The 15,051-nt window shown below is 41.4% G+C and overlaps 1 protein-coding gene and 1 long non-coding RNA gene across 5 annotated transcripts in view; one reads left to right on the forward strand and one right to left on the reverse strand.

The window, feature by feature from the left end:
- Window positions 1-5,228, reverse strand: part of LOC125086151 (uncharacterized) — a 39,744-nt gene extending 34,516 nt beyond the window's left edge. The window contains exon 1 of the long non-coding RNA XR_007123111.1: window positions 5,100-5,228. This is a non-coding gene — a long non-coding RNA (uncharacterized LOC125086151). The remainder of the gene's footprint in view (window positions 1-5,099) is intronic.
- A 196-nt stretch (window positions 5,229-5,424) lies between these two features.
- CENPF (centromere protein F) overlaps window positions 5,425-15,051 on the forward strand; it is a 63,597-nt gene continuing 53,970 nt past the window's right edge. For 2 of the 4 annotated variants that reach the window (XM_047704735.1, XM_047704738.1), the window contains exons 1-4: window positions 5,425-5,548; window positions 8,067-8,269; window positions 9,506-9,702; window positions 14,805-14,926. In XM_047704735.1, the coding sequence (XP_047560691.1) occupies window positions 8,108-8,269; window positions 9,506-9,702; window positions 14,805-14,926 (481 nt within the window). In that variant the 5' untranslated portion in view covers window positions 5,425-5,548; window positions 8,067-8,107. Of the gene's footprint in view, window positions 5,549-5,681; window positions 5,832-8,066; window positions 8,270-9,505; window positions 9,703-14,804; window positions 14,927-15,051 lie in introns of those variants that run through there. The other 2 variants (XM_047704737.1, XM_047704736.1) reach the window with 2 other exon arrangements.

A 15,051-nucleotide genomic window follows, 5' to 3' on the forward strand; every position in this document is an offset into this window, starting at 1 on the left:
CCTGACAACACATTGATTTTGGACTTCTAACTTTAAGAAGTTTCTGTTGTTTAAGCTATCCACTTTGTGATGCTTTGTTATGGCAATCCTAGCCAATACAAGACAGGTTAGCAAGTCTGCAAGATACAACGTCATTTTATAAAAATAAATTGATTTCTTTATACAAGCAACATAATACTAGAAACTAAAAAGTTTAAAAATCCACTTACAATAGTGTGCAGAAAAGGAAATAGGTACGGATGAATATAGCATTCTTAGCTAAGACTGAAAAAACCATGACTTATGAAAGAGAAAATTGAATTGACTCTATCAAAATCAAAAGTTTATGCTTTTTAAAAGACAGCATTAAGAAGTTGAAAAGACGGGGCGCCTGGGTGGCTCAGTGGGTTAAAGCCTCTGCTTTCGGCTCAGGTCATGATCCTGGGGTCCTGGGATCGAGCCCCGCATCGGGCTCTCTGCTCAGCAGGGAGCCTGCTTCTTCCTCTCTCTCTGCCTGCCTCTCTGCCTACTTGTGGTCTCTGTCTGTCAACTAAATAAATAAAATCTTAAAAAAAAAAAAAAAAAAGAAGTTGAAAAGACAAACAACACCTTTGGGGAAAATGTCGGCAAAACATGTATCTGACAAAGGCTTTGTGTCCAAAATATATGAGCAATCGTAGGAAGAAGACCAACAACTCAGTAAAAAAACAGGCAAAATACTTTGAGACATGTCACAAAAGGAGGCATACAACTAGGTAATAAGCCCACCAAAAATGGCCAACATATTAGTCATCAGAGAAATTCAAATTAAATCCACCATGAGCTAACATTCACACCAAGTAGAATGGCATAAATTAGAGACTGCCAAAAAGTACTGGTGTAATATGCAAATCAAATCAAATCAAACACTCATGCACTGAAAAATACACAACCACTTTGGGAAAGATTTTGGGCATTTCTTAAAAATATAAGCATTCATTTACTATTTGATGCAGTAATTTCACTTATATGTATTTTATAGGAGAAATGAAAACATATGTTCATGCAAAAGCTTGTCTGCAAAAATATAGCTTTATTCATAAAAGTTCCAAACAGGAAACAATACAAATGTCAATCAATAAGAAAATGGATAAACCCAATTGTATATCCATGCAGAGCCATACTACTAAAAAGTTAAAAGATAAGTAAATACAAGGACCATAAGGGTGAGTATCAAAAACATTATCTTGGGGCACGTGGGTGGCTCAGTGGGTTAAGCCTCTGCCTTCGGCTCAGGTCATGATCTCAGGGTCCTGGGATTGAGCCCTGCATCGGGCTCTCTGCTCAGCAGGGAGCCTGCTTCCCCTTCTCTCTCTGCCGGCCTCTCTGCCTACTTCTGATCTCTCTCTGTCAAATAAATAAGATCTTTAAAAAAAGAAAAAAAAGAAAAACATTATGTTGAGCAAAAGAAGCCAGATACGAAAGAGTATACATTATGTAATTCCAGTTACATGAAGCTCTAAAAACACATATATTTAATGTATGGTGACAGAAAACAGATCAGTGGGTTGGAGTGTGTCTTGGACTCTTAGGAAGCAGGTAACTGGAAAGTGGCACAAGCAAACCTTCTCATGTGAAGGTTCCTTGTGCCGTGATTTTGATGTTGCCTGGGAGGTGCATGTATTTTTCAAAATTCATTGCACTATACACCTAAAATTAGTGTATTTTATATGAATTATATCTCAATAAAAATTCAAAAGTAAGGTCTAGATTTTCAAAATGGATAAAAACAAGAGAAAATCATGTGCTGCTTGCAAGAAAAGCATCTAAAGCATATAGACACAGAAATGTTGCAAATAAGAAGATGGAAAATATATTTCACCTAGTACTAACTACTACAGTAGACTCTAAAACAAACTGAACCAACAAACCAAAGTAACAACCACTACAACCACCAGCGCAACTAACCAGATAGCATTCCTTCCTCATGGAACCGACGCTGTGAGAGGTTGAGAGTGAGAGAGACAAGCTCGTAATTAGATTCATGTCAAATTGTAAAATAATTTTAAGTCTTCATTTAGCTGAAATATTATTAAAAAATCATAAAAAAACAAAGTATGGATTCAAATAATAGGTTTTATTGTCTTCATGATTCAGAGAGACAGACTTCATTTATAGGAAGAACTTTCAAGTTTTGGGGAGGGGGATAATTGATTAAAAGGAGGATGGCAACTTATTTAATCAAGCCTAAAAAGGAAATGCAGTGTGATGAGAGAGAGATGATGACTGGACAGAATGTAGCTTGAGATAGTATTTCTTCTGAAAGGAAAGATTTGAGCAGTTAAGTGCTACGAGGAAAACTGAGGAAGATAGGAGCAGTGGAAGATTCTTGTTTACAACTCAGAGTGGAGTTCTGAGACACAAGGGGCTCCAGAACACAGAGCCTTTGAGTCAAAAATATGCTTCTTGTGGTTGTAGCAGGAAAAGTAGAGAGAGGAATGGGTGTAGATTTGGGCAAATTTGTAGATGTGGGTGACAGGCAGTTGAAGGCGTTCCTGTCAGACATCTTTCATTTTCTGCCAACTGGGAGATGTGGTCATGTCCTGAGAGCCAGAGTAGAGATAGTAGTTGGAGGAGATTAGAGAAATTTTAGACTTGGGAGAAAAGACTGTGGAGCAGCATTGAGATGCCAGTTAGAGGTCATCTAATTAAAGTGGTTCCTATTGGGGTGCCTAGGTGGTTCAGTTGGTTAAGTGTCGGACTTTTGATTTCAGCTCAGGTTATGAACTTGAGGTCCTGGGATTGAGCCCCACATCTGGTTCCATGCTCAGTGTGGAGCCGACTTGGGGTTCTAGGTCTCCCTCTGCTCCTCCCCCCACCCCAGCTTGTGCTCCCTCCCTCTCTCTCTCAAACAAGTAAGTCTTAAAAAAAAATTAAGTGGTTCCTATCTGCGCAGTCCTGGAATTTTTCTTCAGCACCTTTCTGGAGCAACAATGCTCTTAGGCAGGGTCTGGGCAGGTGCATGCATATAAGTTTGAGGAGACAGAACAAGAACCAAGGGAGTTGAGGATACTAGCAGAAGAGTGGTTTAAGTGATGGACCCGGCGATCTAAGCGGGAGAGGAAAAGATAGAAAGACTCAAGGGCACTGATTCACAGGCGGAAAGTAGAGATGGTGGATGAATAATCCAGAGAGAGTAGACTGACTCAGTGAGGGAGCGGCATTAAAAGGAGAAGCAAGGGAGTTGAAAATGACTCTTAGAAGACATCTGTATTTTGTTGGATGGGATTCACCCCCTTCAGCCCCTAAAAACAGAGGCAGGGGAAGGAAATCATAACTGAAGTCACAAAATAGTCTCCATCACATGATTCCCCTGTTTAAGAAGACAATGTATTTTAAAAAATTATTTATTTATTTATTTGGCAGAGAGACAGCGAGAGAGGGAACACAAGCGAGGGGAGTGGGAGAGGGAGAAGCAGGCTCAGCTCTGAGCAGGGAACCTGATGTGGGGCTGGATCCCAGGACCCCGGAATCATGACCTGAGCCGAAAGCAGACACTTAACGACTGAGGCACTCGGGCACCCCAAGAAGTCAACATATTTCTTTACTGATTATTATAGATGATTGAAGTACAGGCTTGGCTATACAGTGACCACTCAATAGGTATCTACTAATAAATGAATAGATTGCAAATGTAATCTTTGAAAATCCTCTCTTACATGTCTTTCTAGTTCTGTTTTCCTTAGGCAACTAATAGTTGCCTAGGAAAGCAATTGAGTTGTGATTAGTTTTGGAGTCAGAATTTGGTTCAAATCCCAGAATAACCAGATGCTAGACTAATTATGGCAGTGTCCAGTAAAAGTTCTCCTCACCTACTGGCTCCCTCCCCATTTTGGGGGATACAAGGATAGTGGATAACAAGGCCTTTCTCCAGACCAAGATGGTCTTAGTTTTTTTATGTGCAAAGTTACTAGACAGTTACCAGAGATACAAAAGTAAATTAAAACAGATTTTAATCTCCAGGAATTTTCGAGACTGTAGGAGAAATAGACACAAATATAAGGTATAACCAATTTCTGGGAAAGATGTAGGAAAGAATTATTTCTAAGTGGTGGGTGAGAACAGGGAAGTTTTATGTAGAAAGTGGCATTGGAACTGGGTATTGAAAGATGAGCAGAAAAGGTAAGGGACTATCTAGAATGCAGTAACCATCTAATGAAAGGTAGAGGGTTACGGAAAGCTTGGAATCTGTTGCAGAAGACAACAGCATCAGAGATAGAGTAATTTAACAATTCACTGTTTGGGTCCTGTCTATGGAAGCTTGTTTTTAACTGAATAGGGAAATAAAATAAGTACCTAAATACACACAAAATTAGTGGGCTTCATAATAAGGAGAGATTACATCCAGTTTCGGAGATTTTTCTATGCTGCAGTGTCCTGGAATCCAGCTCACAAGTGTTCAGAATCACCTCTTTAGAATATGATCAATAGAGGACGGCAGTTAAAAGTGAGATCCTGTATGTTCTAGATTCAATTTCAAATTAGGGAGCATCTATGTGCCTCAGTTAACTTTTAAATAAAAAGGAAATACTCTCCTCAAAGAATTGTTAAGAATGGGACCCCTGGGTGGCTCAGTTGGTTAAGCAGCTGCCTTCGGCTCAGGTCATGATCCCAGCGTCCTGGGATCGAGTCCCGCATCGGGCTCCTTGCTCAGCGGGAGCCTGCTTCTCCCTCTGCCTCTGCCTGCCATTCTGTCTGCCTGTGCTCGCTCTCTCTCCCTCTCTCTCTGAAAAAAAAAAAAAAAAAAAAAAAAAAAAAAAAAAAAAAAAAAAAAAAAAAAAAGAATTGTTAAGAATGACAGTGGGTGGGGACGCCTGGGTGGCTCAGTGGGTTAAAGCCTCTGCCTTCGGCTCAGGTCATGATCTTGGGGTCCTGGGATCGAGCCCCATATCTGGCTCTCTGCTCAGCGGGGAGCCTGCTTCCCTCTCTCTCTCTTCCTGCCTCTCTGCCTACTTGGGATCTCTCTGTCAAATAAATAAATAAAATCTTAAAAAAAAAAAGAATGACAGTGGGTGAAGAATACCCGGCAAGCAGAGTACCTCACATCTATGTCCTAAATTGTGTATTTAATAAGCAGATACCTGGAGAGTTCGCCAGACAGCATAATTCCTCCGGTTGTAGGCGACAGACCACGCCTTCCCATGGGTCCGCCAGGTTCCCCGGCTTTTGCGGAAATAGTGGTTCAAAACGTCTTCCAGCCTCTGAGGACGCACGTGGTCTCGCCCTCCCACAACAACAAAAAAACACTGTAACTCTAGCGCCGGTCCTCGGTGGTGAGAGCTTGATTTTTAAATCCGTCCGAAAGAACCAATCAGAGCCGGCAGTCCGAGTGCGCGGAATCCGATTGGCCCATTTCTGCTTACGGTGACCAATAGGCTTGGAGGGCGAGTTTGGTCCGTCCCGGAAGCGGGCGAATCGAAAACCGGTGGCGGTCGCGGGCAGTTTGAATTGGAATCTGGGCTGAAGCCCGCGGAGGCCGCACCGGGAGCCCGACTCTCTGAGGGGTCGTCTTTCCTTCCCCGCCAGCACGGTGAGTGTCCTGCGTGGGTCGTGGCGTCGGCGCTGGTGATGGGGGCTGGCCTTCCGCCCGGGGATCCTGGGCAGGGATGCCGGTGGAACCGAGCTCCCGGGGCCAGCGAACCGCCCCCTCCCACCTGAAGGGACTGGAGGATCCACCCGGCCGAGGTTTTCAGGGCTTGTCGGCGCTCTCCGCTCCTGTGCTCCCACGAGTGTCCTCAGACCCTGCTCGGTCCTGAGCTTGCACTTCGGGGGATCAGATTCCTCTGTAAGATACATGAATTGGAGATTAGCAGGTATTTCCTAGCAACCGTCTAGGTCCAGAGCCAGTGGTTCCTTTTTGAAATGTGGGCGTCGGTCCTTTGTTGCGTGGAGGAGAGAAAAGTTTGGATTTTGATCTGCGCGGCACATGGGTGTTCCCGTTGTTATCCGCGAGAGCATTTCCCCTGTCTTCCACATTTCTGTGGACACGTTTGAGTGCCTGGCTCTGCTATGTTAGGAAGACCCAGAAATAAGTAAACGACGAGTCCTATCCTTGAGCTTTGTGTAGGAGAGCAGACAGGGTTTCCACCCTTAGGCTCAGCCGTGGGACTATAGGTGACGACTGGGGTTTCTTGGAGATGGGAGCTCTTTTTAAAGGGAAAGCGTGAAAGTGGGCCTCCAGTGCCGGGGGTGGATGATTTGGGCATAAGGAGTGCCCTCCCCATATTTAAGATAGAGCGTTTTCTGCAAAATCCTCCTTGCAGGAACCTTGACACCCGGGGCTTTTCTTCAGCTACCCATCCTTCTTTACACCTGCAGCTGCTTAGGTGTCAATCTGGAGATTTACGCTTTTTGACCTTTTCCCCAGTAGCTCCATACAGACTGTGAATGGTTGATGCTTTAATCTGATCAAAATTGGCTTGGTCTGGTGATTGTTTTAACTACTTCTTTATAGCTGTATCTTAGACTTTGCAATAGGAAAGCATTCAACTTCCTAGTTTTCCTTCCGTTTATTTTCCTCATCCCTATCATCTTCCTAAATCGATCCTTCTAATATTTTGTTGATGATGGCATCTTGATGTAATGATTTCAGTGCCTGGCAGCTCTGTTTAGGACAGTTATCCTTTTGTGCCTCTGGGCTATGGTACTCCCACCCCTGCATGAGCAAGCTGGATTGAAATGGAAGGAGAAGCGTATTGTGACAGTGTAAAATTGTCCTTTGTTGGTGGAGAGGCATGAGATTTCTTCCAGCAGTTTCTGGGCAAATGGCAGTGGAGTTTAAGATGCTGCGTTCAAAGAACTGAGATCTGGAAAAAGAAAAAAAATTAAACTGGCAGAGAAAACACTGCTTTTCAAGGCTTAATAGCTAAACCGTGTTTTCCATGAACGTTGCTCTGTCTCTTTAATCTTTGAACATCTTTTTATCATTCTTAGTACTTTTATCAACCGTTTATTAGTTCTGATAAAAAGTTTCATTGATACAGTCAGTTGAAGCAAGACACTAAAATGTTCGTGGACTTCATTTGTCAAAAAGCAGATTCTCACCTTGCTCAAATAGCTGGAAAATGAATGCTTTTCTTTAAGTTCCAGAAGCTAATGAACAAAGAACAATGAACATACTTTTCTCCCAGCTCATTTAAATTTTAGGAAATGTGGCTGTGAAGGAGGTAAGCCACTTCCCTCTTGGTACCAGCGGCTGAAATATACAAGTGAAGTATTTTTGAGGATTAATATAATAACTAACAGGTACAGAATGCTTATTGGGAAATATAGGACTGTTCTAAGCCTTTGGAAAGTCACCGTCACTATTATCCACACTTTACAAATGAGGAAACCGAGGCACAGAGCAGTTAAATAACATGCCCAAGGTCACACATCTTGAAGGTGGCTGAGCTGGAATTTGAATTATTGAAGCTATATACAAGTTTCCACATCAAGGTCTATCTGGAGCATGGCTTTACCACATTTTGCAATGATTTTAGCACTTATATGTTATTCGCTCTTTGCTCATTCTTGCAATAATTCAACACAGGATAACTGCTGGGAAGGAGAGGTAGGGGGGCCTATGCCATCACAGATTATGACCAGGAGATATGGTCAGATTGGGGATCTCCCCAGGAAAGGCTTCTCAGAGGAAGAGGGACAAAGTGTGCATTGCAATGAGGTGAAGAGGCAAAGAGAGCATTTGCAAAATAATTTACCACGAGTCTTGTTTGTTTACAGGACGTATTTCACCTGTAACCCCAGAGCAAAGTTTTATATCATGTTTTATATCATGAAAACAAAGTGAGCGGTAGAAAGCAGATAGCTAAGAAGTCAAACCTGAGAAATAGGAAAAACAGAGAGCCAGGGAAGCCACAAGAGCATCTGGGGTACCTCGCAATCAGAGCTATTGGTGGCCACCTTTCAGGGGGTGGAGAAGATAGAGGTTATACGTCCTTACCTGTTGAAATGTGAAGCTTTGAAACTCCTTAGAGACTCATTAGTCTCTGAGACTTTTTGGTCCCTTTTTCCTACAGTAAGACCAACAGTCTGCTTATTCTTTCCAGTTTATTTATAAATGCGTGACTAGTAAAGAAAGGAGAGCAACATGAGCTGGGCTTTGGAAGAATGGAAGGAGGGCCTGCCCACCAGAGCTCTGCAGAAAATCCAAGAGCTGGAAGGCCAGTTGGACAAATTGAAGAAAGAGAGGCAGCAAAGGCAGTTCCAGCTGGAGACCCTCGAGGCCGCACTGCAGAAGCAGAAACAGAAGGTATCACCCAAACGCTGGCTTTTAAAACCATTCACTCAGTATTTGCATTGTTTGATCTTGGTCTGAAATTTCCAGAAAAATGAGCGCTCTCTTTGGGTGGCAATCCGACCCTCTCCTTTTTCTCCAGGCTCTGCCCCTCATTTCTCCTTACCTGCTAATATCGAGGGCTGCTGAGTTCTTTTTAATTCCATTTGGGACCACACGTGGGAAATTGCTTTTGTATTCTGTACCAACATGGCCAGATTCTCTGACTCCGAATCTGGGGGCCATTATTAGGGTGCTTTGTGGTCCAAATGGATATTGCTTCCTGAGGGTGGGCTTTTCACCATGGTATTCCTGGACTACTTCTCTTCTGGGCTAGGAAATGAAAACTAAAACGGTGTTTCTTCCTTCCCTCTGCGTTAGCCAACAAGCTGGTGGTACAGTCATGGCTTCTAAAATGGCTTTGCTAGTGGGAGAATTTTTACAACAACTTAGTTCAGCGGTCAAACTTTTTTTTTAAGATTTTATTTACTTAGGTGGGAGAGAGAGAGAGGGCGGAAGTGGGGTGGGGGGAGAGCGCACAAGTCGGGGGAAGGAGCAGAGGGAGAAGCAGACTCACCGCTAAGCAGGGAGCCCGACCTAGGATTCGATCCTAGGACCCTGAGATCATGACCTGAGCCAAAGGCAGACGCTTAACCGACTGAGCCACCCAGGCGCCCCACACTTTAAAATGAATTACTAAGGAGATTTATAGGGTTTATTTTTGGTTTGTTATACTTGAAAGAACATTAAACCCTCCCTTTCCAGGAAGGGTACATTTAGCCCTGACCAAAGACAGTGTAATTCCTGACTTTGTAGAACTTTTCTATCTACAAGCTTCAAAGTGAGGTCATTTAAAATAATCTGCGTTCGTGGGGAACCTGGGCGGTGCAGTCAGTTAAGCATCTCACTCTTGGTTTCCACTTAGGTCATGATCTCAGAGTCGTGATATCGAGCCCCTGTCAGTCTCCGGGCTCAGCATGGAATCTGCTTGGACTTTTTCTCCCTCTCCCTCTGCCCCTGCTCGTGCTCTCTCTCTCTCTCAAATAAATAAATCTTTAAAAAATTTTCTTTGTGTTTGTGAAGAAACACTGACCTGTAGATTACAGCAACTACGTCTCAAAATAATTAGTACTCGGTGTTGCACTCAGATTTACAAATACTTGATAAATTCCCAAAGTCGAGACCTGTTTCTCTCTGCACCATCTCTGTTAGGTTGAGAATGAAAAAACAGAGGGCGCAAACCTCAAAAGGGAGAACCAAAGCTTGATGGAAATATGTGAGAATCTAGAGAAGACCAAGCAGAAAATTTCTCATGAACTTCAAGTCAAGGAGTCACAAGTGAATTTCCAAGAAGGGCAGCTGAACTCCAGCAAAAAACAAATAGAAAAACTGGAACAGGAACTGAAAAGGTAATTATTTTTTAGTGGTATTAATGTGGATATCCTTTATATGTGTTCATTGGATCCTTTTATCTTTTCCTCTGATGATGTAATTTTATGTTGCAATCATTTTCCCAATAAAATAAACTATGACTTGAGAAAAATTAATTCTTCTATACTTGAGTCCTATTGTTGCCTGGCTCGGTACTACGTATATTCTTTAAGCGGCTTCTCACTTATTCATTTATTCATTCAAGATATATTTATTAAGCTGCTTCATGGGTCAGATGCTGTGTTTGTTACTGGATGATATGATATTAAATAATACCAAATTTCCCAATAGCGAGGACTAGAAGATGGAGGGGAGTTAAGCATGGCTAATACTGATGGCTTATGTTTCTTCCTCTGAGAAAGCTGTTGTAGATAATGAGACAGAACTAGGGAATTTCAGGGGCACCTGGGTGGCTCAGTGGATTGAAGCCTCTGCCTTCAGCTCAGGTCATGGTCTCAGGGTCCTGGAATCGAGCCCCTCATCGGGCCCTCTGCTCAGCGGGGAACTTGCTTCCTCCTCTGTCTCTGCCTGCCTCTCTGCCTACTTGTAATCTCTGTCTATCAAATAAATAAATAAAATCTTAAAAAAAAAAAAAAACAACTAGGGAATTTCAAAAGACCTAGGAGCACTGAGGGCCCAGTTGAGGTTGGAGACCAGGAATTTATAACAGGACCCGTCTACAGAGTTGTTGGCCGCACCCCCCCACCCCACCTCTATTTAGCATCTGGGTTGTAAATGCTGAGAATGTGAACAGGAGGATTGACTTAGGGTTGTTTTTAGCCAGGGTAATGGGATGGAAGATGGTGGAATGATCGAGGATACTGAGAAGAGGGTGGTTAAAATCGTGTGCCGTGAAATCTAGGCTGGAGAGGGAAGGAATTGTACTCAAGAAGAGTTTCCTCCTGAGGTCCCCCTCTTCCATCTTAAGCATTAGATAACCAGTGTGCCAGCTTAAGCAATAAAAAAATGGTGCTTATGACTTCTTTTCCATTAAAAAAAATTCTCAAACAATTTGAGACATTAATCAAAATAAATCTAGTGGGACCAAAATACGCTAGCTTATAAATGGTATTTTCTTATTGTAATAGTGGAGTTTTGTCAAAATACCAAGGAGTAGCACAGGCGGAAAGCAAAGTAGATGTTAGCAGATTGTCCCATTGTTGATTCTGCTAATACACACCCAGAAATTTAAAAATAAAAAAAAATTTTCATTTTGAAATAACTTTAGATTTACAGAAACAGTTGTTAACATCTTACATAACCAAAGTGCAGGACCAAACTAGAAATAAACATTGATTCAGTACTATTAACTAAACTATGGACCTTATTAGAATTTCACTGGTTTTTCCAGGCACAATCTCTGTTCCAGACTCGGATCTAGGATTGCACATGATATTTAGTTGATATTTTCTTAGTCTCTTTCTAAGCTGTGACAGTTTGTTTTTTATGTCGTTGAAATTGTTGAAGAGTCTGATGGAGTCTAATAGAGTCTGCTCTATTGTAGAGCAGTCCTCAAGTTAGGCCTGTCGGCTGCTTTTTCACTGACGAGATCACAGTTGTTCAGTAGTGGCACAATTCACATCTGGGACTGGATGGTCCTTTGCTGAGGAAAGCTGTCTTGTGCGTTGTGGGATACCTAACAGCATTTCTGGCCTCTACCCACTAGATGCCAGTAACACCTCCTCCACCTGCCTGTTTTGATAATCAAAAATGTCTCCAGGCATCGCCAAATGCCTTTGGGGAGATAAAATCATCCCGGATTGAGAACCACTGGGTCAGATTGAGGTTATGAGTTTTGGGTGAGAAGACCACGGAAGGAGCGATGTGCCTTTCTCAATGTATCCTTGCAGAGGATACATGACCTAATACAACTTTTACCCTGATTCCCTGGCTGATTAATAAATATCATGATACCAAGAATTTTTTTTCCCTAACGTAGCGGCAATAATCTTAATTCTACTTACCTCTCGAATAAATTTTTGCAAGTTAAAACACTTTAAAATTACTCTTATTTGTTTTCCTGTGAAGATAATTTAGGTAACAGAAATATCTTCCTAATTTTGGTTCTTACCCACATAGGAAGGTGGCTCTCATATAAGTTGTATGTTAGAATGATAAATAACTTCTGTCTCCTTGAATTTTTTCGTTTTCTTGTTTACTGTCTGCCATACCAGACTCCATGAGACTAGGGACCTGGTCAGTCTTATCCGCGTTCCCCGTGCACCTGGCAGGCCCTCATATATTTGTCAAATGAATAAGTGAGAGACAAGTAGTTGTTTTTGGAAAACAGATGCCAAGGAAGTAGGAAGTTTACTTTATAAATGCCAGAATAGTTTTCTTTGAAAGCATATTTTGGCTGCTGGTTTTAAAAATACTGGTTTTCTTTTTATTTATTTTTAAAGATCTTATTTATTTATTTGAGAGAGAGAAAGAGCAAGCTGAGGGAGAAGCAGAGGAGGAGAGAGAGGGGAAGAATCTCAGGCAGGCTCCCCACCAAGTGTTGTGCCCCATGTGGATTCGATCCCTTGACCCAGGGATCCTGACCTGAATGGAAACCAAGAGTCAGTTGCTTAACTGGCTGAGCCACCCAGGCTCCCTAGAAATACTGGTTTTAATAATTTAGACAGAAATGTTTGTATTTTTAACATTTTAGGTAAACATATTTTTGTATACATGTCTATATTGCAAAGTGACATTTGGTGGGAATACTTGCAGATATAAAGTGCAGAGTTGTGTGGGATACCTGGCAACTTGGTTAAGTGTTAGCTTTATTATTATCAGTTGTTATAGTTGGGGTTAGGATAGCATATTTAGTTTAGAAGTATTTTTATTACCTGTGATGTAGATATAGATGTTTATAAACATTTACAAATTCTATAAACCTCAGACTGTAAAAACTAATAAGAATACAGTTTTCCAGAATATAAAAGCTATAAACTACAACAACTTTTGAGTGTATTCAAATTCCCACTGGTACCTTCAGGTGCAGGCTGAAACTTACCTTCTCCAACAGTGGCCACTGATCAGGTTTCTGGAAGGTCTCAAACAAGTTAGTCTGGACTATTAGAAATGTTGGTCAAAAACTGTTGAGTATTGACAATCTCATAGTTAAACCAAGTAGAAAGATGCTTAATTTTGTGCTGTTTTTGGTGGCAGTTTTTTTCTTTATAGGAAATAGGAGAAATAAAGGTTTATAGGACCTTATAGGTTTATAGGTTTTTTTCTTTATAGGAAATAGGAGAAATAAAGGTTTATAGGAATAAAGCAGGGTATAGTTTTATATTTTAAATAAATAAACTTTTTTTTTTCTAATGAAAGGATAGATAGAGGGGGATGAAATGTGAATTTGAGAGGAAAAAGAAACACCGAGTCTACAAGGTTTTTTAAAATTCATCTTTAAAATCACCAAATTTGTCACACCTTTGGTAGTCTGTAGACCTACACCATTCATCGTGGTGGCTACTGGCTACATGTGGCTGTTATGTGCTTGAAATGTGGCAATTAAAAATTGAGATGTGACAGGGTGCCTGGGTGGCTCAGTCTGTTAAGCATCTACCTTCAATTCAGGTCATGATACCAGGGTCCTGGGATCAAGTCTTGCATTGGGCTCCCTGCTCAGCAGGGAGTCTGCTTCTCCCTCTCTTTCTGTCCCCTCTCCTGCTTGTGTTCTCTCTTTCTCTTTCTTTCTCTCTCTCAAATAAAATCTTAAAAAAATCAAATTGAGATGTGCTATAAGTATGCAATGCATACCAAATTCTGAAGGTTAAATAGAAAAAAAATGTAAAATATCTCAATAATTTTAGTGTTGACTGCAAGTTGAAATGATATTTTAAAAATATGGAGTTAAATAAAATACTAAAATTAAATTCATTTGTTTCTTGTTACTCTTTACATGTTAGTAGAACCTTTCTATTGGACAGTGCTGTTACTTACCAGGAGCTTAAATCTGATTATTTGATTTGTAGAGCAGTCCTTTTTAGCCCAGACATTGCTTTTTCCTCCTACATTGAGGTTGGAGCTGAGTGGGGCTAGGGCACTGGGGCACTTCCCTCACTCCTTGTTTTGAGTGACATGTCCATGAGAAAGAGACTGCTGTGCATCATTAGCTCTTCTTTGGGGTATTCATTTCATTTCTTGTGTTGAGCTAAAATCAGAGACATTATAGACTTGTGAGAATTGAGTCCTCTTAACTTAGGTTGTTTGATTCTGAAAGGTGTTCAGAACTTAAGTGATAGAAATATTCTGTGCATATATACAATATATAGCGAGTTTTCCCATTTCTTTGTGACTTTCTCCAGCCCTGTTTTCTCTAGATGCATTATGTTAACTTGATTTTTGTGTCTCCGTTTTTAAGATTTTATTTATTTAACAGATATCACAAGAAGGCAGAGAGGCAGGCAGAGAGAGAGAGAGAGAGAGAGGGAAACAGGCTCCCTGCTCAGTGGAGAGCCTGATGCGGGGCTCGATCTCAGGGCTCTGGGATCATGACCTGAGTTGAAGGCAGAGGCTTTAACCCCCTAAGCCACCCAGGCACCCCTTTGTGTCTCTGTTTTTTTTTTTTTAAATGTCATAAAATACATGGCAAGTTTATGTTTTTGTAATGACTTAATATCACAAGTGATGTCATTCAATTTTGTGACTTGAGCCCATGCTTCAGTGATGTCAATTTCTTCCTCTGCTTCTGAAGTTCTGGGTTTTTTTGTTGTTGTTATTTGTTTTTAAATATTCCAGTGTCTTTCTTTGCCTTGGAGTAAAAAATTTGCTGAGTGTACATTCCCAACCTCCCAACCCTATAACCATAGTGTCATTACAGACCTTCGTCGTAGCTTTTGTAATACTGCAATTACAGGTTTATATTTCTGTGTCCCTAACCAGACTGAGTTCCTTGGAAGAGGGGGAACTGAGTTTGGGTCTGTCCCATAAGTTAGTTCTTATGAAATGTCTGTTGGACCAAGGAAGTGGTAAGAATTCTCAGAGGGTGGGGTTTTTGTAAGTTTATTACTCTCTGGGAACAGGTGGTGCTAGTAGTGTTTGGCAGCATTTGCTCTGATCTGATCTTCTGGGGGTCCTTTCCTAACAGGTGCAAATCCGAACTCGAAAGAAGCCAACAGGCTGCACAGGCTGCGGAAGTCTCTCTGCATCCGTCCACGACACCACAAAAAGTCTTTGCAACTCCACTGACACCAAGTCAGTATTACACTGGTAAGGATTATTTCCCTTCATTGCTCTTTGACTGGGATCTTAATTCTGCCAAAGAAATCACATAATTCATCTTTGAATTCAACTTTTAACGTGGGCATTAAAAAAATAAACCTTTTAATTTGGGC

This window comes from Lutra lutra, chromosome 15, assembly GCF_902655055.1.
Source record: "Lutra lutra chromosome 15, mLutLut1.2, whole genome shotgun sequence".
Lineage (NCBI taxonomy): Eukaryota > Metazoa > Chordata > Mammalia > Carnivora > Mustelidae > Lutra > Lutra lutra.